The sequence below is a fragment of the Geotrypetes seraphini genome, chromosome 1 (genome assembly GCF_902459505.1).
Source record: "Geotrypetes seraphini chromosome 1, aGeoSer1.1, whole genome shotgun sequence".
Classification (NCBI taxonomy): domain Eukaryota; kingdom Metazoa; phylum Chordata; class Amphibia; order Gymnophiona; family Dermophiidae; genus Geotrypetes; species Geotrypetes seraphini.
Genome location: NC_047084.1, coordinates 341091627 through 341118325, shown reverse-complemented (window position 1 = coordinate 341118325; position 26699 = coordinate 341091627). Strand labels below are relative to the sequence as shown.

General features: G+C 43.6%; 1 protein-coding gene across 7 annotated transcripts in view; it reads right to left on the bottom strand.

Moving 5' to 3' along the window:
- Positions 1–26699, bottom strand: part of SLC4A4 (solute carrier family 4 member 4) — a 534858-nt gene that overhangs the window by 209526 nt on the left and 298633 nt on the right. For 5 of the 7 annotated variants that reach the window (XM_033961203.1, XM_033961185.1, XM_033961194.1 and 2 more), the window contains one exon: positions 15994–16089. The exons of the other annotated variants lie outside the window; for them this stretch is intronic. In XM_033961203.1, the coding sequence (XP_033817094.1) occupies positions 15994–16089 (96 nt within the window). The remainder of the gene's footprint in view (positions 1–15993; positions 16090–26699) is intronic. 7 annotated transcript variants of the gene reach the window in all.

Sequence of the window (26699 nt, the reverse complement as noted above, 5' to 3'; positions counted from 1 at the left end):
TGCCAGAGAATCAGGGAAGGGGAGATACCAGACTATGAGGAGAGGTGTGGGAGAGGGAAGGCGAGGAGAGAGATGCCAGACCAATGGGGTGAAAGGAGAGATGGAAGGGGGAGGCATACAGTTTCTGGAAGGGGCATAGAAGGAGAGAAGATGCCATATAGGGGAAGAGAGACGGCAGACAGTGGATGGAAGGAAGAGAGTTACAAGAAGATGAGGAAAGGAGAAACCACAGAAGACAAAGGTAGAAAAAAATTTCTATTTATTTATTGCTTTAGGAGACATGTGTCACTGTTTCTGTGAAGCATTGTATGCAGAGTCCAGCTTCTTGCTGGTTCAATTTAACCTTTGTCTATGTATTTTTATTTTATCCCCCCTTTTACAAAACTGTGAAGCGTTTTTAGCACCAGCCTTGGTGGTAGCAGCTCTGATGCTCAGAATTTTATGAGCATCAGAGCTGTTACCTCCGTAGCTAAAATCCACACTACAGTTTTGTAAAAGAGGGAGGGGTTAGTTTGTGATTACATATTCCTTACTAGGCGAAGGTGTTTTCTGTGTTCTGTGTGTTTTCTGTTAGGATTGACGGTGTAGGATTGATCTGTGCTGGTCTGGCTTGTTTAGTTTTACAATGGGTGTATTGATGTACTGCTCACTGCAATATGTAAGATGCTGCCTTTTCCTAGGTACTCATGTGTGACGTGTGGTTTGTTACTAAAAATCATGTTTTTCTTACAGATGGGGGGGGGTGCCAAAAAATGATGGGCCCCGGATGTTACATATGCTAGGTACGCCACTGTATGTAAAGATACCAGAAAGCTGGCGTAGCAAAAACTTCTAAGTTTTGAGTATTTAACCCTCCCACAATCTCACGGGCACTCGTTTCAAGTTTATTGAGATTTTGATTTAAACGCAATATCAAATATTTTCAATGCATATAACAAAAATAAATTTGGGGAAATAAATAAAACCATTTGAACCAGTGTTCCCGCTAAGCTGCGCTGGCGCACAAAATATTACATCGCAGCGCACACGTTTCTCGTCACAGCGCACAATCGGAAGAGGCGTACGGCAGATGGCAGGGCGGCGAGAGGAGAATCGGGCGAGTTGGCTCATAACTTGCTGGCGCCCGATATTTTTGGCTCACGGTGAAAAAAGTTTGCTCACAACACCCGCCCGCTTAGAGGGAACACTGGACACAGTACTGTTAGGGGATTTTAATATGCCCGATACAGATTGGAATGCACTTACCGCACAAACTAGCGGCAGTAGAAGGTTGTTAACCTCCATAAAGGGTGCACAGCTCAAACAATTGGTATTGGAGCCCACTAGGAACCAGGCGTTACTAGACCTGGTACTCACCAACGGAGACAGCGTATCAGAAGTTTCGGTAGGTGATACACTGGCCTCCAGCGACCATAACATGGTTTGGTTCAACCTTAGGAAGGGTTTCTCCAGATCGACCACAACAACAAAGGTCCTAAATTTTCGTGGCACTGACTTCAAACGCATGGGAGACTTCGTCCATCGGGCACTGCAAGACCATGCCGAAACCAATAATGTAGAGGCTATATGGGCAAACCTGAAATCTACCCTACATGAAGCAATAAATCGCTATATAAAAACAACAAGCAAACGACGGAGGAATAACAGACCCCAGTGGTTCACTACAGAAATCTCGGACCTCGTTAAGAAAAAGAAAAAAACATTTGTTTCCTACAAACATTCAGGAAGAGGAGCAGTAAAAGAAGACTATCTGGCCAAGTCCAAAGCTGTCAAAACGGCAGTCAGAGAGGCCAAGCTTCAGATAGAAGAGAATCTAGCAAAGGACATTAAGAAAAGGGATAAATCCTTCTTCAGGTACATCAGTGATAGGAAAAGAAACACAAATGGGATAGTACGCCTTAGGAAAGCAGACGGGACTTATGCAGAATCAGATTCCGATAAAGCCGAACTACTAAACGAAAACTTCTGCTCAGTCTTTACCTGCGAGGCGCCAGGGTCCGGTCCACAGTTGCAAGCAAGGCATAACTCAGATGACCCGTTCTGGAATTTCGAGTTTACACCCAGCAGCGTCTACTGCGAGCTATCAAGACTCAAAGTGAACAAAGCCATGGGACCGGACAATCTACACCCCAGGGTGCTTAGAGAGCTGTGTGATGTCCTGGCAGAGCCATTGTCTGTGCTCTTCAATCTTTCCTTGAAGGCGGGAAAAGTCCCCTTGGACTGGAAAACAGCCAATGTAATCCCACTCCACAAAAAGGGCTGCAGGACAGAGGCTGAGAATTACAGACCGGTGAGTCTCACATCCATAGTGAGTAAACTCATGGAAACACTAATTAAGCATAAATTAGATACAATCCTAGACGAGAAGAATCTACGGGATCCCCGCCAACATGGATTTACCAGAGGCAGGTCCTGCCAATCCAATCTGATTAGTTTCTTTGACTGGATAACAAGGAAACTGGATGTGGGTGAGTCCCTGGACGTCGTTTACTTGGACTTTAGTAAAGCTTTTGATAGCGTTCCACACCGCAGACTATTGAACAAGATGAAATCAATGGGACTGGGAGAGACGTTAACTACATGGGTCGGTGATTGGCTAAACAGTAGACTTCAGAGAGTGGTGGTAAATGGTGCCCCTTCAAAAACGTCGGAGGTGATCAGTGGAATGCCTCAGGGCTCGGTCTTGGGCCCGATCCTCTTCAACATATTTGTGGGAGATCTGACTCAGGGGCTTCAGGGTGAAATCACATTATTCGCCGATGACGCCAAACTATGCAACATAGTAAGCGAGAACACTTTACCAGACAGTATGACGCAGGACCTACTTCTATTGGAACATTGGTCCTCGACTTGGCAGCTAAACTTCAATGCTAGAAAATGTAAGGTCATGCACCTCGGCAGCAGGAATCCATGCAAAACTTACACACTAAATGGTGAAACCTTAGTTAGGACCAAGGCGGAACGTGATTTGGGGGTGATCATTAGCGAAGACATGAAGACTGCCAATCAAGTGGAGAAGGCTTCATCAAAGGCAAGACAAATGATGGGTTGCATCCGAAGAAGTTTTATCAGCCGGAAGCCCGAAGTTATAATGCCATTGTACAGATCCATGGTGAGGCCTCATCTGGAGTATTGTGTACAATTCTGGAGGCCACATTACCAAAAGGATGTGCTGAGAGTTGAGTCAGTTCAAAGAATGGCCACCAAAATGATCTCGGGACTCAAAGACCTCCCGTATGAAGAAAGGCTGAATAAATTGCAGCTATATTCACTTGAAGAACGTAGAGAGAGAGGAGACATGATAGAGACGTTTAAATATATCACCGGCCGTATTGAGGTGGAAGATGATATCTTCTTTTTTAAAGGCCCCTCTGCCACAAGAGGCCATCCGCTGAAAATCAGGGGTGGGAAATTTCATGGCAACACCAGGAAGTTCTTCTTCACCGAAAGGGTGGTCGATCGTTGGAATGAACTTCCACCTCAGGTGATTCAGGCCAGCAGCGTGAAGGATTTTAAAAGGAAATGGGATACACATGTGGGATCTCTAGGGGGGTAAATTCAAGGGGGTAGGGTTGTTGGGGTGGGCAGACTTGATGGGCTGTGGCCCTTTTCTGCCGTCATCTTCTATGTTTCTATGTTTCTAGCTTCATCTTAATTTTCCTTTTGGTTGGATACTTTATTCAGTCTATTTCTTTCAGGTACATCCCCATATATTGTGGACTAATTTTACTTTGTAATGTATAGTTTATGACTTTAAAATTTGAGATGTAAGAACACTCCATTCTAGATATTATTTCAATTTACACTGTATTTTTCTTTTTGATTTGCATTATTGTCAAATGTTAAAACCGCATAAATAAATAAATTAAAAACATTTTGAACTAAGTTCTTAGTAGCAAAAAACTAAGTAGCAAAGAACTAAGGGGTCCTTTTATCAAGCTGCGGTAGGGGTTTAATGAGTGTTAAACCGCCTGCATTGAGCAGGCGTTAGTTGTTTAGCCTGCCACGGGGGTTAGTGCGTGATGAAATGTCCGACGCACTAACCCCGCTAGCGCGGCTTGATAAAAGGACCCCTAAGTTCTTAGTAGCAAAAAAAAAACCTTTTTTTTGTTGACCAGTGTAACTGTTGAAACTGTTTTAGGTTGAGCTGTTTAAGGATGTAAAACATGGACATATAGAATTGGTAGTCCATAATTCTATTGATGAGCACAGATTCTAGAAAATGCATTTGTCAAAAGAGTCTAATATACTGATTTTTCTGCCTGGAGGAGCAAAAGCATAAGAGCATGAGCTGCATGAACGCTTGAGGGCAGATTCCACAACTAATGAATGGTGTTAAAGTTGTGTTGGCTCAAATCCTGGACACTTTAGTACCCTATACATGTGTCTATCGTTTTAGCAGCTACCTGGTCTTGAGAAAGTTTTTTTTCCCCAGTTCTTAAATACAGTATTCTTCATGACCTTATGCAAAGGTTCTTTAATGCATTTGTTTGGTGGTGCTTGATAGTCAAGGAGGTCAAAAAGCTCAGAGCAAGGTTCCTCCTCTGTTTCTATTTTGACGGGCAAAGCCTGACCCATCTAACTGACAAAGCCAGTAAAAGATATACTTTCTGGCGGAGACTTGTTTCGTTGAGATGGAGGAACAGGATCAGAAGATATACTATAGTATTCTTCTGCTGAGTATTCTTGTAAATCTTTATCTGAATGGTTGGAAATATCTGGGTCAGACTCCTCAAAGTACTCCCTGGTAGATGAATCAGAGTGTGTGCACTGATTGTGGCACCACAGTGTATTGAGATGTAGGTTGGTTTAATCCAGGAGATAACTCCTCTGCCAATAATGATGCATGCATCGAGTGGGTCTGTGCTGACCCTGATGCTCGATGTCGAGTAGTGGTGTAAGATCTCGCCCTCGATTAATGCTTTGATGTATCCTCAGGCTTGGCTGAAGCAGTATGGAAGCCTGCATCAGAAGTAGCCCTGAAAATATTTGCAGGCACATAGCCCAGATATCCTGGAGAGATTGTGTTGGTACCAGAAGAGACATCGGCATAGAAGCAGTCTGCTGTACCGAATGTCAGGACATGGGAGACCTCGATGTCGAGGCATGCCTAAGAGAAAACATCAGCAGGAAGGAAGAAGAGCAGTCTTCGGTGTGTCGATACTTCCTATAAATCATGAAAATCAACATTTGGGAGGATACAGTACCATGTCTAGAAGGGGAAAAATGTGCTTCTTAGCTTTCTTTTTTTATATATTTTAAATTTTTATTAAATTCTCATAAAATATGAACAAAATTCACAAAACATCTCAATGTACAAATAGTGATGCTCCAGTTCCCACCCATTCACTGCCTAATACAGCATAATCCTTGCTAACAAAAGCAGTGGTGTACCAAAGGGGGGGGATGCAGACCACCCCAGGTGCCAACTCTAGGGGGGTGCACAGCTGGCTAGATCCAGAACCTCCCGCGCTGCTCTTCTATGGGACCTGCACCTCAGCGCAGCTGCCGTACTTATTCTGAAGCAGAGTCAGCAGCCGCGCTGAAGTGTAGGAAGGTCCCGCAATGACTGCTTCTGCTGCCTCTGCCTCCGGAAGACGTAAGTGACGTCTGAGGGGGAGGACTGGCAGCCGTAGTCATCGCGGGAACTTGCTGCAACTCCCTACGTCTGCTGGCCCACCTCCTCCGACATCACTTACGTCTTCTGGAGGCAGAGGCAGCAGAAGCAGTCATCGTGGGACCTTGCTGGTTTGGAGGGTGGTGGAGGGAGAGAAAGGGGCAGATGCTGATGGAATTGGTGTGCAGGGAAAGGAGAGAGAGACATAAGGGGAAGGATTCTGGATGGAATTGGGTTGGAGGGAAAGAAAGGAGGCAGATGCTGATGGAATTGGTGTGTAGGGAAAGGGGAGAGAGACATAAGGGGGAAGGATACTGGATGGAATTGGGTTGGAGGGAAAGAAAGGGGGCAGATGCTGATGGATTTGGTGTGCGAAGAAAGGATACTGGATGGAACTGGATTGAAGGGAAAGAAGGGGGCAGATGATGATGGAAGTAGGGGGAAGGGAGAGGTGAAATGCCAGACCATGAGGGTGTGGGAGAGGGAAGGGAAGAAGAGGAGAGGAGAGAGATGCCAGACCATTGGAGGACGGAAGGGAAGAAGATGGATACCAGACCAATGGGGATGAAGGGAGAGATGGAATGGGGAGGCATAAAATTTCTGGAAGGGGAATAGGAGAGAAGATGCCCTATAGAAGGGGCAGAGAGAGAGTAGACAGTGGATGAAAGGAAGAGAGTGACAAGAAGATGAGGAAAGCAGAAACCAGAGAAGACAAGGTAGAAAAATTCTATTTATTTATTTTTTTGCTTTAGGGGAGATGCATCACTGTTTCTGTGGTGTTGCATTATAGGCAGAGTCCAGGTTCTTTGTGGTTCAATTTAACTTTTGTCTACATATTTCTATTTTATCCCCCCTTTTACAAAACTGTAGAGCATTTTTTTTAGCGCCGGTTGTGGTGGTAACAGTTCTGATGCTCAGAATTCTATGAGAGTCTGAGCTGTTACCACCATGGCTAAAAACCACACTACAGTTTTGTAAAAGAAGAAGGGGTTAGTTTGTGATTACATATTCCATACTAGGTGAAGGTTTTCTATGCTCTGTGTGTTTGAAAGACATGGTTTTCTGTTAGGATTGACTGCATGATTGATCTGTACTAGTCTGGCTTATTTAGTTTTACAATGGGTGTATTGATGTTGTACTGTTCACTGCAGTTTGTAAGATGCTGCCTTTTCCTAGGTACACTCTTGTGTGACGTGTGGATTGCTACTAAAAATCATGTTTTTCATATAGATGGGGGGAGGGGTCAAAATATGAGGGGGCTCCGGGTATAACATATGCTAGGTACGCCACTGAAAAAAGGAACACCACCCCACACCTGAATCCCCATAACAAAAAACACTCCCCCTACATCAATAGCTCATTAATAACAACTCCCCCTTCCCACCCACTCCACTCCAATAGCTCATTAATAACAACTTCCCCTTCCCACCCCCACCCCGATTCCATAAAAGGGGGCACACCATATGTTCTTCAATGTGCCCCCCAAACAGCTCAACCCTCCTCCCAAAACAACACCTTATCCCAAAAAGCAAGGATCAAAGGAAAGCAAATATTTTCTTCCAAGTCCACTCCTGATGTTCATAATAACTATAATGTTTAGCAGCAAGGCGTTCCATTTGCGCCAACTTGCACAAGTGAAGATTCCAATCCTCTCCTGTCGGCACTAAGCTGCTTTGCCACTTCCGAGCAATGAGACATTTAGTAGCCACCAGACCCATGCGAACCTACATGGTCCGCCAAGGAGTTGTGCAACCCCAGGAGACAGCTCTAGGGTAAATATTGAACCGGATCTTGTATCCAAGTTGTCAAAGTGGTAGTGACATGTAACCAAAACAATCAAATATCAGAACATTCCCATTGAGACAAACGAGGATGTCTACTCTGCAAAATAAATTGCAAAATTCTTTATGCAAAGATTGAAGCACCCGGTAGGGCACCTCCAATGGTAGAATTTGGAACATAAACAACAAACACGGCAGCACATTCATTTTAATCACTGCTATGTGCCCCCACCAGGAAAGTCATAGCCCATACCATTTCTGCAAATCAGCCCTTACCGAAGTAATAATGCTCGCATAATTAAGATCATAAAGGTGAGATATATCTGAAAGAACCCACAGCCCTCTTAAAAGGAAAAGAGGCAAGCAGCCACTGCTCCTCACTCTCCATCAAGGTGACCCCCCCAAAATTCCGATTTGTCCATATTAATAGTAAATCCAGCCAATCGACCAAGAGAGCGGAACAGCTCTAACAGAACTGGGAAGGTAAGAACTGGATCCCGCACATAACAGAATATCATCTGCAAACAGAGCCATTTTATGGTCCTTGCCCCCCATGTGTATACCTCTAATATCCCCCCATTCCCAAATCCAGCTGGCAAAGGGTTCAATATATATAGCAAAGAGAAATGGGGAAAGGGGGCACCCCTGCTTCATACCTTGCCCAATAGAAAAAAAATCTGTGTAGTGTCCATTAAGTCTGATACACGCCCGCGGGGAATAATAAAAACTATGAATCCAATCCCCAAATATAACATCCAACCCCATCCTTTCCATAATTGCCCACCCAAATCCCCAATGCACCTTGTCAAAGGCCTTTTCGGCATCAATTGACAACAGCGCAACGGGAGCCTTAGAATGTTGAGCACCCCACAACAGATGTAGGGTCTGGAGAATGTTATCCCCTATCTGCCGCTTCTGAAGCTTCTTAGCTTTCTTATTTGCTACATCTCTCAATGCTTGAGGCATACATGAAAATGATGTAGAGTCTTTCAACTGTAAAAAGCTCAATGCCTGACACTCTGGATGCAATGTGGATGCACTCAGCACGATGTCAATACCTGTGTCATAGGAGTTTGAATGCCAGGTTCCAAGTCCCCTGCCATGTCAATGCCCATGCAGTACCAAAGTTTTTCAAACTGAAGTTTTCAGGTTTTCAGTGACATCTTGTGCATGATGGAGCAGAGATCACATGAATATCCTGATGGTTCATGACACACGACATACCAATTATATTGATCAGAGCCTGAAATAGTCTGATTACATCGGGAAACAGCTGATGTTAAGTCAAAGGGTTCAACAGCCTGGGAAACTTAAGTAACTAGGATGCCGAAAATGGACGATGCTCCTGGGAGAAAAAAAGGACTCAGAGTGGCTTGAAGGCCAAAAAACCAAGTTGACAAAAATGAACCAAACTTGGAACAGGATAAAGAGAGCCAAAATATTGGAATAGGAATAAAACGATGATTTAATTAAAAAAAAAAAAGCATTGAAAAATAAGTACTGTATATGAAAACACCTCTAATTAGAAAACAAATTGTATAAATTAAAGAACTAAGGCCGGTATTGGACAGACTTGTATGGTTTATGTCCCATATATGGTGATTCGGTATAGGATGGGCTGGGGAGGGCATCAACTGGAACTCCACTAACTTGGAACATGAGGACATTGCTGGCCAGACTTTACAGTAGATATCCTGCAAACAATGAGATCGTTGGATAGACTGGAGTGAGCTTAGATGTCAAATTCAGCATTTGGAACCTAGGACAATACCAGGTAATATCAATGAAGAGACAAGTTAATTTAATCATGTATTTTTAATGAGAATAACTAATGGACAGACCAGATGGACCGTTCAGGTCTTTTATCTGCCATCATTTACTATGCTCCTATGAAGATAAAACTGAAGACACAACTTCTCATCTACACAGAAAAATGAAGAACTAATGGTCCTATGAGCCAATGTTAAGTGGAAAAGCACCAGCACACGTACAATATAGGGAAAAGGGATGGAACTTGTATACTGCATTTTTGTGGTTATATATTCATAGTGGTTTACATATATAGAGATACTTATTTTTGAACCTGAGGCAACAGAGGATTAAGTGACTTGCCCAGGGTCACAAGGAGCAGAGCTGGGCTTGATCCCACAACCTCAGGGTGCTGAGGCAGCAGTTCTACCACTAGACCATTCCGCACCTAAATTTTTAAAGTGACAGTGCACTTGGCAGTCCCCATACTGGGTTCTGTGGATGACATCACCCATTGTCTAATCTACATTTGATTAACATACATGTTATGTTATATGCAATCTTATATACCATTGAATCCTCAATATTAGAGTTATAGGAGGGTTACATATTGTTACATAGAATTTTGTATAGGGTTAAATAAGTTACAAAGAATTATACATGCTACATAAAGTTATCAAATTATACATACAGTCTGAGGTAATACATCATAAACAGCAGCTGACCATTAACATGGTCTTTGTTTTATTAGCCCGAGTCTCTTTGAGCCCCTGGTAGGGGTTTCTTAAAAAGCCATGTTTTTTGATTTTTGTGAAACAGTGTGTATACTGTGGTTGTGCAAATTTCAATCAGAAGTGAGTTCTGTACTTTTCGCTATTTGGTAGCTGATTGATTTGCTGCGAGATATCTTGTATTTTTATATCTTTCAGAGTTGAGAATGACCGAGTCAGGTTGCTGGTCCACAGATCTACCTAATAGTTCAGGAAATCTGGGGAAGCTATTAGGAACATCACTGTATGGCGTTTTATATCCGATGCACCATAGTTTGAATTCTATTCTGTTTTCTATTGGTAACCAGTGTAGTTCTATAAGTAGTAACATGGTCAAGTCTTGATTTGTAGTATACGAGTTCTGCTGCAGTGTTTTGCATCAGCTGGAGATTTTTCATTAATTTCCCGGAGATACCCAAAGAGCAGGGCATTGCAATAGTCTAGTAGTGACAATATTGTTGACCGCATTAGTATTCTGTAATGCTGTTGGAAGAACTAGGGTATTACCCTTCTTAGTTTTTGTTGGGAAAGAATTTTTGGATCTTCAAAAAACTTAATGAGCAATTTCTCAATGTTGAAGCTGGTTTCAATTGTCAGAGTAATAGTTGACGGGATTAGGTCTACATGTCGCCCAAACTAATACAGGCAGTCCCCAAATAACAGACGCCTGACTTAAGTATGACTCATACTTAAGAACGCAGTCGCGATTTCATTTAATTTCACTGCACAGCATTTCCAGTGGCATAGACTCCTACAGTTCTCCAAAAGCAGATTCAGGAATGACGCATGGCCACATTAAGAACAGTCTGTAGTTGTTCATGCTGTATCTTAGAAGACCACAGTCCACGCAGGCACTCGAACTAACTTAAAAAAGAAAAAAACGTGTACATTGATAACTATATTTCACTATATCATGCTTCTATGTAGTCTATTTTAACACACGTGGGGAATCTCAGAACGCCACCTGTATAATAAAATGCGATACAATACAGTGTGGCAGTACTCATCACAGTAAGAATATAAGCATAAGAACATAAGCAATGCCTCCACTGGGTCAGACCTGAGGTCCATCGTGCCCAGCAGTCCGCTCACACGACAGCCCAACAGGTCCAAGACCTGTGCAGTAATCTTCTATCTATACCCCTCTATCCCCTTTTCTAGCAGGAAATTGTCCAATCCTTTCTTAAACCCCAGTACCGTACTCTGCCCTATTACATCCTCTGGAAGCGCATTCCAGGTGTCCACCACACGTTGGGTAAAGAAGAACTTCCTAGCATTCATTTTGAATCTGTCCCCTTTCAACTTTTCTGAGTGCCCTCTTGCTCTTTTATTTTGCGAAAGTTTGAAGAATCTGTCCCTCTCCACTCTCTCTATGCCCTTCATAATATTGTAAGTCTCTATCATATCCCCTCTAAGTCTCCTCTTCTCCAGGGAAAAGAGACCCAGTTTCTCCAATCTCTCAGGGTATGAAAAGTTTTCCATACCTTTTATCAGATGTGTAGCTCTCCTCTGAACCCTCTCGAGTAACGCCATATCCTTCTTAAGGTACGGTGACCAATATTGGACGCAGTACTCCAGATGCGGGCGCACCATCGCCCGATACAACGGCAGGATAATTTATTTTGTTCTGGTTGTGATACCCTTCTTGATTATACCTAGCATTCTATTCGCTTTCTTAGCGGCCGCTGCACACTGTGCCGTCAGCTTCATTGTCATGTCCACCATTACCCCCAAGTCCCTTTCTTGGGTACTTTCGTTCAATAATATCCCTCCCATTGTATAGTTGTACCTCAAGTTTCTGATTCCCACATGTAATACTTTACATTTCTCAACGTTGAACTTCATCTGCCATCTCGGTGCCCATTCCCTTTGCAATTCTTCGCAGTCCTCTTTAGTCCGAGCTCCATTAAATAGTTTGGTGTCGTCCGCAAATTTTATTATCTCACATTTCGTCCCTGTTTCTAGATCATTTATGAAGATATTAAATAGCAGCGGCCCCAGCACCGAGCCCTGCGGGACACCACTCGTGACCCTCCTCCATTCCGAGTAGTGGCCCTTCACTCCTACCCTCTGTTTCCTACTGTCTCACCTAATTGTGTGAAGCTAATTTAATCTATGTTTTTTTTAATAAAATTTTTTTCTTTTATCTTTTATAAATATTTTTAATACTTTATACTACTTCTATTTTTCCTATTTAATAAATACTTTAAGAGTACCAGTTCATATTCATTCATATTCGATAATCTTCAAAGAATTCAATTCATCACTTCTTCATCATAAATTTCAATTACACCTCTTATCATTTTCAAATTCATTTTCTTATAATTTCATTGATTTTCATTAATTTTCATTCACCTAAATATCAAACACTTAGCTTGTTTGTTCAATGTCGCTGTTACACTAAGCCCCACCAATACGTTTCATATCTTCATCAGGACAACTCATTTCCTTCTCTCACTCGAGTAACGCCCAGTGATCCCCATGTGCCTATCATACACTTTCTTGAATTCAGGCACAGTCTTTGTCCCCACCACCTCTTCTAGGAGAATGTTCCACGCATCTACCACCCTTTCTGTAAAAAAGTATTTCCTTAGATTACTCCTGCGCCTATCACCTCTTAACTTCATCCTATGCCATCTCATTTCAGAGCTTCTTTTCAAATGAAAGAGACTCGACTCATGCGCATTTATGCCACGAAAGTATTTAAACATCTCTATCATATCTCCCCTCTCACCTTTCCTCCAAAGTATACAGATTGAGATCTTTAAGTCTGTCCCCATATACCTTATGATGAAGACATGCACCATTTTAGAAGCCTTCCTCTGGACTGACTGCATCCTATTTATATATTTTTGAAGGTGCGGTCTCCAGAATTTCACACAATATTCCAAATGAGGTCTCACCAGGGACATCAATACCTCTTTTTTCTTTCTGGCCTTACCTCTCCCTATGCAACCTAGCATCCTTCTAGCTTTTGCCTAAACCAGGGGTGTCCAACCTGCGGCCCTGTGAAGTATTTTGTGCAGCCCCGGTCGAGGGCGATGCAGTGTTTTCCTCTGCTGCCCCCGGGTGTTTACCATCTTGCCGGCTCCCTCCTCTGTCTTGCGCATTTGTGCGGTCCCAGAAACATTTTTTCGGCCAATGCGGCCCAGGGAAGCCAAAAGGTTGGACACCCCTGGCCTAAACCTTTTCAACCTGTTTGGCCTCTTTAAGATCATCACATACATTCACACCTAAGTCTCGTTCTTCTGTTGTGCACATAAGTTCCCTCCCCCCATGCCATGCTCTTTCCCTTCTATCTCTCCCTCACCCTCCATGATCTAGTATATCTTCTTCCTTTCCTTTCCCGCCCACCGTCCTTTCTCCCTGGTCTGGCATCTCTGCCTCCCTGCTTCCTTCTCTTCCCCCATGCCCTGCCATCTCTTCCCCCCCCCTCCATGGTCTGGCATCTCCTGTCTTTCCTTCCTACCCCTCCCTCCCTTCTTTCCCCATGGTCTTGGTATACCACTGCCTCAAGGGTTAGTTCTTGGGCCTGTTTCTTTTTTGATATTGTTGAAGGGCTGTCAGGTAAGATATTCCTCTTTGTGGATGAAATTAAAATTTGCAATACAGCAGACACCACTGATGGTGTGATCAACATGAGGAAGGACCTAGAGAAGCTTGAAGAATGGTCTGGAAGAGGAAGATAGGGGAAATCTGGACACAGGAAGGTAACAGAAAGAGGGGAAATTATGTGCATGGGGCATAGGGACAGAGACATAAAGGGGACATGCCATGGGGATGGTATATGGACACAGGGGGGGCAATGACAGATACATAGGGGAGATATTAGAAATGGAGAAAATAGGAGCACAGAAGCGAGATGGTTTGCGGGGATGGGACAGGGACCGAGCTTGCAGGCTCCAGTGGCTTGCACAAATTACATTGTAACGTGCCATGAAAATAAGAGGAAGGAAGGTGGATAGGCCACGCGAGAGGAGCTGAAGGATAGTAGAAAGGAACAGATGGTAAAGGAGGGAGGGAAGGGTGGTGGTGGAAAGGAATAGAACAGACATTGAAGGAGGGTGGAGAGAAACAGACCCCCAAGGGAAATGTGGAAGACAGAGTGGGAAGAAGACAGATGCCAGACTATGCGGGAGCGGAGGGAAGAAGATGGGTGCTAGACCAATTGGGGGGGAGGGTTAAGGGAGAGGCACAGTAACAGCAAATGGAAGACGCAGAGAGAAGACACACAGTGGATGGAAGGAATTCAATGAGAAGATGTGGAAAGCAGAAACCAGACAACAAAGGTAGAAAAAAAAAATTATAATTTATTTATTTATTTTTTGCTTTAGGATAAAATAGTATATTAGTTGTGTTGATAAAAATTTATAAACAAAGCCCTGCCAGCTGAACATTTCTTTCTCTAGTTCAGCAGCAGGAACTTTGATTTATAAGAAAGGAATAAGCTAAATATTACAGTACTAAGGCTTATATGGATGCAGCGGGGACGGTGACGGGGCGGTGAATGGGATGGCAGTGGCGGTGACGGGGCGGTGAAAGGGATGGCGGTGACGGTAACGGGGCGGTGAAGGGAACGGCGGTGACGGGGCGGTGCAGAGGATGGTGGGCCGGTGACGGGGCGGTGACGGGGACAGATTTTTTCCCCGTGTCATTCTCTATTCCTTTTCTATAGAGCAGGGGTGTCCAACCTGCGGCACAAGGGCCGCATGCAGCCCCATGAAGTATTTTGTGTGGCCCCAGTCGAGGGCGATGAGGTGTTTTCCTCTGCTGCCCCCTGGTGTTTACCATCTTGCCGGCTCCCTCCTGTGTCTTGCTGCAGCGTTTGAAAGTTTGTGCAGCCCCAGAAACATTTATTTCGGCCATTGCGGCCCAGAAAAGCCAAAAGGTTGGACACCCCTGCTATAGAGTTTATAATAAGTTACTTGAACTCAAGAGAGAGAGGTTCTAACCTCCTTGTGTGTAAGATTTTCCAATATCCATTCTCTGGTGGTGTTTCACTATCAGAGAGGTGTTTCTTACCACTGAACAGGTTGGATCAGATGAATGTGGAGGCAATATAGGCATAAGATTTTTGCAGTGGGAGCAGAGCTGGATTTTTCGATTAATAGCTTTAGAACATCAAGGTTTGAATAGCCACAAAGACTGAACAGCGTTCCTTTAAAATTTACCTACAGCAAATGAGTAAGGAGCAGGCTGACTTGTGATTTCCTGAAAAATTACACAATCTTATTTTTTTTAAGACGCCATTTTTGTTGCCTCTTGTGTACAGCAGGGAAGCAAATAAGTGTTTAAAAAAAAAAAATCAAGCAAGAATTTTGCCAGAACTTTAGTTTCAAGATTGGAGCTAGTTATGAAAAAGTTTGGAGTAAATCTTCAGTTCTTATCTTTTCAGGTTACAGCACGATTTTTTTGTGTCCCCTGATGAAGCTGCCAGGATAAGTGATGGTATTGCCTGCTAAAAGTTCAAATTAGAAGTTTATAAAATGATACGTTTTTAAGATGATTTAAAAAAAAAAAAAAAAAAAAAGGAGGGTTTTTCATCCATGAGTGAAATCTGTCTGTATGTTCAGCAACAAAATAGCCTTCAGGTTATTAATTGTTTGACTGGCAATCTTTTTCCTCTGAAAAAAAAATAAATTGGTTGTAACAAAAGTGACATTTGAGCATGTCTGGTTGTATCCATCTGTTTATTGAAGTATTCTGTCACCCATTTATGTTAGTTATTGAGTAACTGTAAGTGGGTGCACCAAAGTTTCAGTACTCCAATGAGCCCTTATGCTAGTATTCTGTAATAGCTTAGACAGACCATAAGTGCCATTGTATATATATATATATATATATATATATATATTCATATATATATATATATATATATATTCCAGGGTTTAGAATTGCTCCATAAATTCTTAGTGTAGTTGGTACAATATTTTTTATTTTTCTCTTTCTGGGCCTTCTGTGGAAACACCGACTCACCTGCTCCAACAGTCCTCCACACCTGCCCTCTTTTCTCTCTCATCTCATCCCCCCTTCCCATCAAACCCATCTACACAATCTGCCCCAATCATGAACTTACTGAGCCATCCCACGCTGGGGCTGCGCTGCAGTCGGAGATCATTGTCCGACGTGCGGGTTGCTAGGCAGGGTACAGAACTCTCAAGCGGATTGCGTGCTTTAATGTCAGAAGCAGGAGGCAGAGTAGGTTACAAAGGTAGCAGCAGCAGCAGCAACGGGAGAAAAGCAGTGTTAGAAAGAAGGGGGAAAAAGAAGAAAACAAGCTGAAGAAATTGAATAAGCAAGGCAGATAAAAAGCATTACAGTTAAATTATTTTTTAATTGTGCTCATAAAAGCCCTTGACATTTTGACAACTCCTGGTTTACATCCTGTGGCATCTACAAAAAGCCACAAGGGCTTTAGATAGTTACTCTAGGTCAGGGGTTGGCAACCATTTTTCAGCAAAGAGACCATTTATGCAAAATATTTGACCCAAGATTTACAAAGAGCCATAAGATGTATCTTCTCACTCATCCAACGCCTTGCAGGTCTCTCCACCTCTCATCCCTCCGCCCCTGCCTCTCTCCCCACCCCAAAGCCAAGGTTTTCTCCCCTCTCCAAGCCCCAACCCTTTAATCTCCCTCCCAACCCCATGACCCCTCAAGCCTACCAAGGTACCTGGCAGTTCAGCAAGGGTCTTTGTGGCAGGAGCATGGCCCTCTCACTCCTGCCTCCTTGCGACTGCCTTCTAAAATGGCTGCCACGACCTCTCATGGCAGCTCGTGGTACTACAGGAAATGTCACAAGCAGCTGCGAGAGATCGTGGCAACCATGTTAGAAGGCAGCAGTGAGGAGGCAGTAGGAGGGCCGCACTCCTGCTTCAAAGACCCCCACAGGACCACCAGGTACCTCAGTAGGCCTGGGTTGGGAGGGATCGTGGGGTTGGAAGGGAGATTAAAGGATCGGGGCCTGGAAAGCCACAGCCATAAGCAATAAGAGCTGCATGTGGCTCATAAGCTGTAGGTTGCCAACACCTGCACTAGGGCATTCACACTATTAGTACTGACATGTTATTACTTTATTTGCTTATTGTATTTTATAAAATGCTAGCAAGGGGATCTAAGCAAACTGAATTTGCTAACAAAGTGCAATACATCATAGTCCATTACCAACGTGAGTTCAGTTCTTCTTATTGAATGGATTATTAGAATATGGATGCATTTTGCAGATATGTGAAATGAGGGCAGGACTCGAACAGAACAAGAAGAAGCCACCTCTGCCTTGGAGCAATTTTGATAAGTTCTATCTTGTGAAAAAAACCAATTACTTTTTGAGTTCTCAAACAGTGGAGAAAAAAAAACAGGTATTCTTATGGTCCCCAAGAAAAAATGGAATAACTAATAGATTGCCACAGACTCTTTTCATGACTTACAGAATAAACCATGTTATAATTATTTTTAAATGGTTGGGACACTTTGGAGCTTCAAAAACAGATTTATCCAGTGGTAGTGGTGCCATTGTGTGTTGAAATCTGCTAACAGGTAGTGCTATAGTTACTAAACTGTGGAAAACTATCACATTTTATTGTAGTAAAATTTATAGTAAGCATCACTGACCTGTTGTAACTTAGCACTGCAGATCATTAAGACATGCAATAAATGAGTAACACAACTTATAATCAACTTTGCCAACTGTGTTATTTTTCTCCTCAGGGACATCTTAATGATGACAGTGTAACTGGAGTATGTTCAGATCCTCTCACCCCAGCAAAGAACCTCTGCTCACTTCACAGTTCCCCCCACCCCACATCCCATAGAAAACACTCTATACCCTCAGAACATAACCTCAACCCCTCTAAATTCTAGAACAGACCTTCATCCTCCTTGAAAGCATCTCCCCTGACTCTCCATCCCCCACAGGTTACCCCCTGAGACCTAACAGGAGGGCTCCCTGTTATCTAGCAGCTGGGGCAGAAGGAATGCCTGGTCACTCCTATCTCATTGGGTTCAAGTTCTCCCCTAGTAGTAGCAAGCTTGGTCCCTTTTTAAGGACACAGTCACCGAGGTGCAAAATCTATATATACTGTGTATCAACAAGGGATCCAAGAGGAAAAAGAACAAGGAACCGGCGTGGCTCACTGTAGAGGTGAAGGAAGCGATCAGAGACAAGAAAACTTTGTTTAAGGAATGGAAAAGGTTTAGAATGGTCAAAAACTGGAATAAGCACAAACAACATCAACACAGGTGCCATAAGGCGGTAAAGGGGCCAAAAGAGACTAAGAGGAAAAAATAGCCAAGGAAGTGAAAAATTTCAAGCTGTTCTTTCGATATATTAAGGTGAAGCGACCCGCGAAGGAAGCGGTGGGACCGTTGGATAACCATGGAATAAAGGAAGTGCTAAAGGAGGGCAACGCAATCGCCGACAAACTGAACATATTTTTTGCGTCTGTATTTACCGAAGAGGATATACACAGCATACCGGAATCCATCAGGCTATATGCTGGAAATGAAGATGGAAAACTGACAGGGTTCACGGTCAGTCCAGAAGAGGTATGCAGGCAGATCAATAGGCTTAAGAGCGATAAATCCCCGGGACTGGATGGCATCCATCCGAGGGTCATCAAGGAACTGAAAAGGACTATAGCTGAACGACTTCAACTAATAGCCAATCTGTTGATCAAATCGGGAAAGATTCCGGAAGACTGGAAGGTGGCGAATGTTACGTCGATCTTCATAAAAGGTTCGAGGGGCGATCCAATAAACTACAGACTGGTGAGTCTGACCTCAGCACCGGAAAGATGGTAGAGGCACTGATAAAGGACCATATCATTGATCACTTTGACGGACACGGTCTGATGAGAACCAGCCAGCACGTTTTCAGCAAAGGCAGATCTTGTTTGACGAGCTTGCTACACTTCTTCAAGGGAGTAAACAGGTAGACAGACAAGGGCAACCCGGTCGACGTTGTATATCTGGATTTTCAGAAGGCTTTCGACAAGGTTTCACATGAACGACCACTTCGAAAAATTGCGAGCCATGGAATCAAGGGTGAAATACTCACGTGGATTAAAAACTGGCTGGAGCATAGGAAACAGAGAGTGGGGTAAATGGACAGTACTCGGACTGGAAGAGCGTCACCAGTAGGGTGCTGCAGGGCTCGGTGCTTGGACACATGCTCTTCAACATCTTTATAAACGATCTGGACATTGGTACAAGTGAGGTTATTAAATTTGCAGATGATATGAAGTTATTCAGAGTAGTGAAGACACAGGGGGATTGTGAAGATCTGCAACGTGACATAATCAAGCTCAAGAAATGGGCATGGACATTGCAAATGAGGTTCAACGTGGATAAGTGTAAAGTGATGCATGTCGGTAACAAAAATCTCATGCACGAATACAGGATGTCCATGGCGGTACTTGGAGAGACCTCCCAGAAAAGAGACTTGGGAGTTCTGATCGACAAGTTGATGAAGCTGTCCGTGCAATGCGCGGCAGCGGCGAAAAGGGCGAACAGAATGCTAGGAATGATTAAGAAGGGAATCACGAACAGATCGGAGGTTATCATGCCGCTGTACCGGGCCATGATGTGCCCTCACCTGGAGTACTGCAGCCAGCACTGGTCGCCATACATGAAGAAGGACACGGTACTACTTGAAAGGGTCCAGAGAAGAGCGACTAAAATGGTTAAGGGGCTGGAGCAGTTGATGTACAGTGAGAGATTGGAGAAACTGGACCTCTTCTCCCTTGAAAAAAGGAGACAGAAGAGACAGGATCGAAACATTCAAAATACTGAAGACTTAGCAGATAAAGACAGATTGTTCACCCTCTCCAAGCTAGGGAGAATGAGAGGGCACTCTCTAAAGTTGAAAGAGGACAGATTCCATACAAACATATGGAAGTTCTTCTTCACTCAGAGAGTGGTAGAAAACTGGAACGCTCTTCCGGAATCTGTCATAGGGGAAAACACCCTCCAGGGATTCAAGACAAAGTTGGACAAGTTCCTGCTAAACTGAACGTATGCAGGTGAGGCTGGACTCATTTAGATCACTGGTTTTTGACCTGGGGGCCGCCGTGTGACCACTGGTCTGACCCAGCAGCGGCAATTCTTATGTTCTTACTACCACTAGGGGGTCAAGCTTCCAAAAGCAGTGGTATCACAGAACCAGCACCCTTCTCAACCTTGAACCTGATGAAGTAGAAGTGACTAGGGATCGCTTCTCATCAGCCACTGGACACCAGGGGGCACTCTTTCCCTCCCCATGCAGTAGGTCCAAACAGTGTGTCCTAGAAGGCGCTTATGTGATTGAAGGGGGTCTCTTCTGAAAGGGGAGAGGTAGTCTATACATGCTAGTTACATATGCATTGGCCCCATTAAGATGTCTCTGTGGACATCAGACTTAACATTTGCAGCTCAATGCTCTCTGGTAGGAAAACAAAATGCCAGCTCGAAACTGATGATATATCATAGTTCTTTGTATAATGCCAGCTGCTTTATTCAATTTGCATAACTATTAGGTGATTTATATACATTTGCATACTTTAGATTTTATATATCATTGTTATTTAACATACTGTTGAAGCTAACATATATAATCCAAATTTGCATTTAATATTAATCTAAAACAAATTCACATCCCCCAGTATATATTTAATCACATTTATTAATTAAAACATATTATACTATATAATTCTCATGAATCTTATGTTAAATATTAACTACATCACAATAAATTGCTGCATACTTCCCTGCCCTTTATGTTATATAGGGAATGGGGACTTGTATGCTGCCTTTTTGTGGCTTTGGCATTTCAAAGCTGGCATTCAAAGTGGTGGGCACTGGAAGATTAAGTGACTTGCCCAGGGTCACAGGGAGCAGCATCGGGATTTGATCTCACAACCTCTGGGTATGGAGCATTAGCTCTACCAATGAACCACATCCTCCCCCCCCCCCTCTACCAAAGAGATATCAAACATATCCCCCCCCCCACCCCACAGCCATCTCTTTTCCCAGCTTTGTAAGGTCATCTTGCAATTTTTCACAATCCTCTTGTTTTGAACTTTGTGTCAGCAGATTGAATCATCCCACTTGCTACTCCCATTCCCACTATTTATGCATGACCATTGAGAATATTGACTATTCAATCTTACTCTTTGTTTTCTACCTTTTATCCAAATGCTAATCCACAATAGGACACTGCCTCCTGTTTTACATGCATAAAATTGCCAACAGGACCACACATACTTACATGTAGGGTTCCTGATGAAGTAGTTTGTGCATCTCAGGGGCAGAGTTAAAACATAAGAATAACCTTACTGGGTCAGACCAATGGTCCATTTAGTCCAGTATCCCATCTTAGCAGAGGCCAATCCCAAGTCACAAATACCTGGCAAAACCCCCAACGGTAGCAGCATTCCATGATACCGTCCCATGTCTGTCTCAACAGCAGACTATGGACTTTTCCACCAGAAACTTATCCAAACCTTTTTTTAATACCAGCTACATTAACTGCTCTTACCACATCCTCTAGTAACATATTTGTGTATTCTATGTGTGTTTTAAATATTGCATGCACACACATATTATCTCCTTTGAAGCACGTAGGGATATGCATGAGGATTTGTTTACTACTGGAACTAGTTCTGGTGCTTATCTTATAAATTCTTATTACTAAATTTGGGAGAAAAGGCGTAGATAATCTATACGGTATAATCAGCGTTACACCTTTTTCGTTGCCTAAGTCCAGCACCAAACAAATTAGTGATTTATCCAAAAGGCCTCAAAAAAATAGCCACACAGGCAAGCATCCCCAGATGCATATAGCAAGGGGTACTGTTTCAAATCATAGGCCTGCTCCAGTGGTAAACCAGAAATAAAAAAAATCTCCCCTCAGCTAAAGGAAGAAAAACTTTCTGGTTATAAACCGGGCTAATTCAATATTGTTTAGGATACAAATACTGGAGAAAGGCAGCAAAATCAAATAATAAAGGTTATCAGCTGTATGGTTAAAGTCACTTATCTGGAACCACCCGCTCTTAGGATTCATTTGCAATGCTGTTTCACGGCAGTAGGCTTCAATCACTCCTTTAATAATCAAGCGATGGTTGTAATCCAGTTAGTATATGATCTCACTATGCTCCAGACAATGAAGTTCAGCAGTCCATAATAATCTATAAATCTCAAATCTCTACAAGTCAATGCATGACCTTGTTTCACATAGGTGCTGCGTCAGGAGAAATAACCTTCTCTCTCTACAACGCACACTGCCCCTCCCCTGAAAGAAGCGGTGCATTCCTGGCTGAAGGCACAGCCAAAAATGCTTTTTTTCCCCAGTAGAATAGAGAAGATGGTGCAATGGTGTGAGAAGTGTGTTGAAAAGGAGGATGATTATGTAGAAAAATGACATATAATTTGTATCTCACAATATTCAATTTGCTGTTATTTTTTTGAAATGCCTTTGTAATTTAAGGAAGTGTGTGAAAATTTTGCACGGAGGGTTTTTTTTTTTTCTTTCTAAAAAAAAAGCCATTCAGACCAGCTCAGAGCTGGATGCCTTACACCAGTTGTCACGGTGTGAATATGAGAAAGCTCTGAAGGCCACCAAAAGATTTCAAGCTGCGCATACTACTAATTTTGTAAATCGCCTTGACCTGCTTGTTCACATTGGGAATTGAACATTAATACTACCAGAGCTAGGTTGTGAGAAGAGAATGATACGGGAGAAATATTTGTCCCGTCAGCTCGTCCCTGTCACAAGCTCGGTCTCTGTTCTCGCCCCATCCCCGTGAGCTCAGTCCCCATTCCATCCCCACAAAACATCTGATCCCATCTGCACAAACCATCTTACTTCTGTGTTCCTATTTTCCCCATTTCTGTATCTGGCATTGCCCCCCCCCTCCCATGTCCATATTCCATCCCCATGTATGTCCCCTTTATGTCTCTATCCCTATGCCCTCATGCACATAATTTCCCTTCTGTTTCTGTTACCTTCCTGTGTCAAAATTTCCCCTCTCTTCCTCTTCCACACCAATGAGTCTCTTCTCTCCAACCCCATCTAGCTTCTTTCCCTCTTTCTTCCCTTCTCCTCCTCCCCCTGCTTCCAGCATCTAGCTCACCTGCCTGTCCTCCCCTTTCTTTCCTGCTGTGGGCTTAATATTTGCCTCCCTCCTCTTCATCCCCTTGGCCCAACATCTCTTTCCCTTTCACTCTCTCCTGCCATATCCTTCCCTCCACCTCACCTTATGTGCCGAATTGAATTTTTCTTCTCCCAGCGCCACACTTTCAACAAGTCGCGCATGCGGCTGCTTGAATTGCTGAATCTTCTCCTCTGACGCAACCAGAAACAAGAAGTTGCATCTGAGGAGTAGATTCAATAACTCAAGCAGCCGTGCGCTACTTATTGAAAGCCTGCCGCTGGAAGAAGAAAATTTAAATTTGGCACATAAGGTGAAATGGAGGGAGGGAGATTGCGATCCGTGCTTACTTCACTGCGTAGACCACTCCACAAGGCGGTGAATGGCCTTGTCCCCGTCCCCGCAGCGACCACTATTTTTTCTCTCCCCGTTTTGGCAGGTAACACCACTGTGTCATTCTCTAGTTGTGAGCCCACTAGGATAGACAGGGAAAACACTTAGAATACCTGATGAATTGACCTGGTTGTAAACCGAATAGACATTACACAGTAGCTATTTTGCGGTATATCAAGAATTATAATAATAATTATCGACTCTACAACACTTCAAGGATATATTTAAAAAACTCACTTTATTTTGGATTATCTACAGTAGAAAATTCCATACATGATACACCTGAGTAACCCAGTTAAGAGTTTGTTTGCAGTTACTATATCAAGTGGGAAAGATTGAAATTAACACATTTACTGTATTTTTTTGCTCCAATAGATGCACTTTTTTCCTAAAAAATGTGGATGGAAATAAGGGTGCATCTTATGGAACGAATACCACATCCCCACCTGTGTTTAATCGCGGCGCTTCCCTCGTTAGATGGCTGCGACAGTGAGCCGCCCTCCCCGTGCCTGCTTTTAATGTTGGTGCTTCCCTCACTGGATGGCTGTGGCAGTGAGCCCCCCCTCCCCCCGGCAGTGAGCTTCCCCCTCCTGTATCTGTTTTTAATCCTGGCATTTCCTTCGCTGGACAGCTGCGACAGGGAGAGGCAGAGCGAGAGCTGACTGCAGCCATTCAGGCAGGCGCATGTGACCAGGCAAGCGCGCCTGCCTTGTTCGCCGCTATGCCTCTCCCTGATGCAGCTGTCTGGTGAAGGAAGTGCTGGGATTAAAAACAGGTACAGGAGGGGAAAGCTTACTGCCGGGGGGGGAAGGGGGCTCACTGCCGAGGGAAACACCAGGATTAAAAGCAGGCACAGGGGGGGGGGGGGTTTGGAAGAGGACAGGCTGGAAGGCAGTAAGGGGAACATAGGAGGGAGGAAGGGACAATTATTGCACCTGAGGTGGGGGGGAAAGATGACAAAGGCAGTGAGGAGAACATAGGAGGGAGGAAGGCACAATTGTTGGGCCTGAGATGTGGGGGGGAAGATGACAAAGGCAGTGAGAGGAACATAGGAGGGAGGAAGGCACAATTGTTGGGCCTGAGATGTGGGGGGGAAGATGACAAAGGCAGTGAGAGGAACATAGGAGGGAGGAAGGCACAATTGTTGGGCCTGAGATGTGGGGGGGGAAGATGACAAAGGCAGTGAGAGGAACATAGGAGGGAGGAAGGCACAATTGTTGGGCCTGAGATGTGGGGGGGAAGATGACAAAGGCAGTGAGAGGAACATAGGAGGGAGGAAGGCACAATTGTTGGGCCTGAGATGTGGGGGGGAAGATGACAAAGGCAGTGAGAGGAACATAGGAGGGAGGAAGGCACAATTGTTGGGCCTGAGATGTGGGGGGGAAGATGACAAAGGCAGTGAGAGGAACATAGGAGGGAGGAAGGCACAATTGTTGGGCCTGAGATGTGGGGGGGGAAGATGACAAAGGCAGTGAGAGGAACATAGGAGGGAGGAAGGCACAATTGTTGGGCCTGAGATGTGGGGGGGAAGATGACAAAGGCAGTGAGAGGAACATAGGAGGGAGGAAGGCACAATTGTTGGGCCTGAGATGTGGGGGGGAAGATGACAAAGGCAGTGAGAGGAACATAGGAGGGAGGAAGGCACAATTGTTGGGCCTGAGATGTGGGGGGGAAGATGACAAAGGCAGTGAGAGGAACATAGGAGGGAGGAAGGCACAATTGTTGGGCCTGAGATGTGGGGGGGAAGATGACAAAGGCAGTGAGGGGAACATAGGAGGGAGGTAAGAAGGGATAATTGTTGGGCCTGAGGATGGAAGGAAGGAAAGAAAGAAAGAAGGAAAGAAATAATTCACCAGACAGCAAAGGTAGAAAAAAGGTTTTATTTGCAATTTAGTAATCAAAATGCGTCAGTTTGGAGAATTTATATCTGCTGTCTATATTTTGCCCTATAGTTGTCCATTTTTCTATAGTTGTTACTGAGGTGACATTGCATATTTTAAAAAGTCATCTGCCTTGACATCTGTGCCCTCTCCCTGCCCGCCCTGTGCCCTGTCCCAGCCTACCACTAGACCACCAGAGGGGGACAGGGTGCAGAGCCTGGCAGGGAGGGGAGACAGGGTGCAGAGCCTGGCAATGAGTGTGGGGTTGGGTGCAGAGCCTGGCAGGGAGAATTTGGTTCAGAATGTTTTTTTTCTTGTTTTCCCCCTTTTAATTTAGGGTGCGTGTTATGGAGCAAAAAATACACTACATGTTACAAAGCATTTCAGCCACCTGTTTAACCACCACAATGGAGGATTTCTGGGGCCACACATTAGAGACTACAGTCATACTTTTTTAAGCTGCAAGACAATATGTTGGATAGTTTATCTTTCAGTAAAATTAATTCTACAGATATGGTTGTATTCAAAATTGAATCAAATGTCACCACATGCTAGCTAGTTGTTTTCAATTCCTATTCATCATGCCTGCTAAAATATATTTTTAACACAACTTTATTATTACTATTTCCATCAATTAATGGTTCTCCTAGATAAGGATCCTTGCCAATTCAAGACCTCTTAGGAAGCTGACTTTTTTTTAAAGGTACATGAATGTAAAGATGTAAAAAATTTTAAGACTGATTTCAAATACCTCTAGGTTTTGATTTGTTTTTAGAAAGGGGTTGTTTTTCTTTTTCTTTTTTCTTTTTTAAACGATTGTACATTCAGTACTCTTGCAATCAGGTTACTTTTGTTTTGTTTTGGAGGATTTATTTTAGTAAAGAATAATACTTTTAGACATTTTTCAAATTGGTTTTGGTTAACAGAAACCAATTATTGGTACTGATTGAAAAGTTATGACCTTGAATACTTGATTTAAGAGCTGCTTTAGACATCATAAGATGCTCTTACGATGTTCATCTGCAGCTGGTATTGATAGAATTGCATTACAATAGTTTGACTTACATTTGAATCAGAGACATTAAAGTTTAATGTGCCCTATTTTATCTCCAACAATATTTAATATTTATTTGCAACCATTGAGGTAGCTACTACACAATCATGCTCTTAGACATTATTTCTACATTGCTGATGTGCAATGTTGTATTCCACTGAACTCTAACCATCTAGACCAGGGGTCTCAAAGTCCCTCCTTGAGGGCCGCAATCCAGTCGGGTTTTCAGGATTTCCCCAATGACTATGCATGAGATCTATGTGCATGCACTGCTTTCAATGCATATTCATTGGGGAAATCCTGAAAACCCGACTGGATTGCGGCCCTC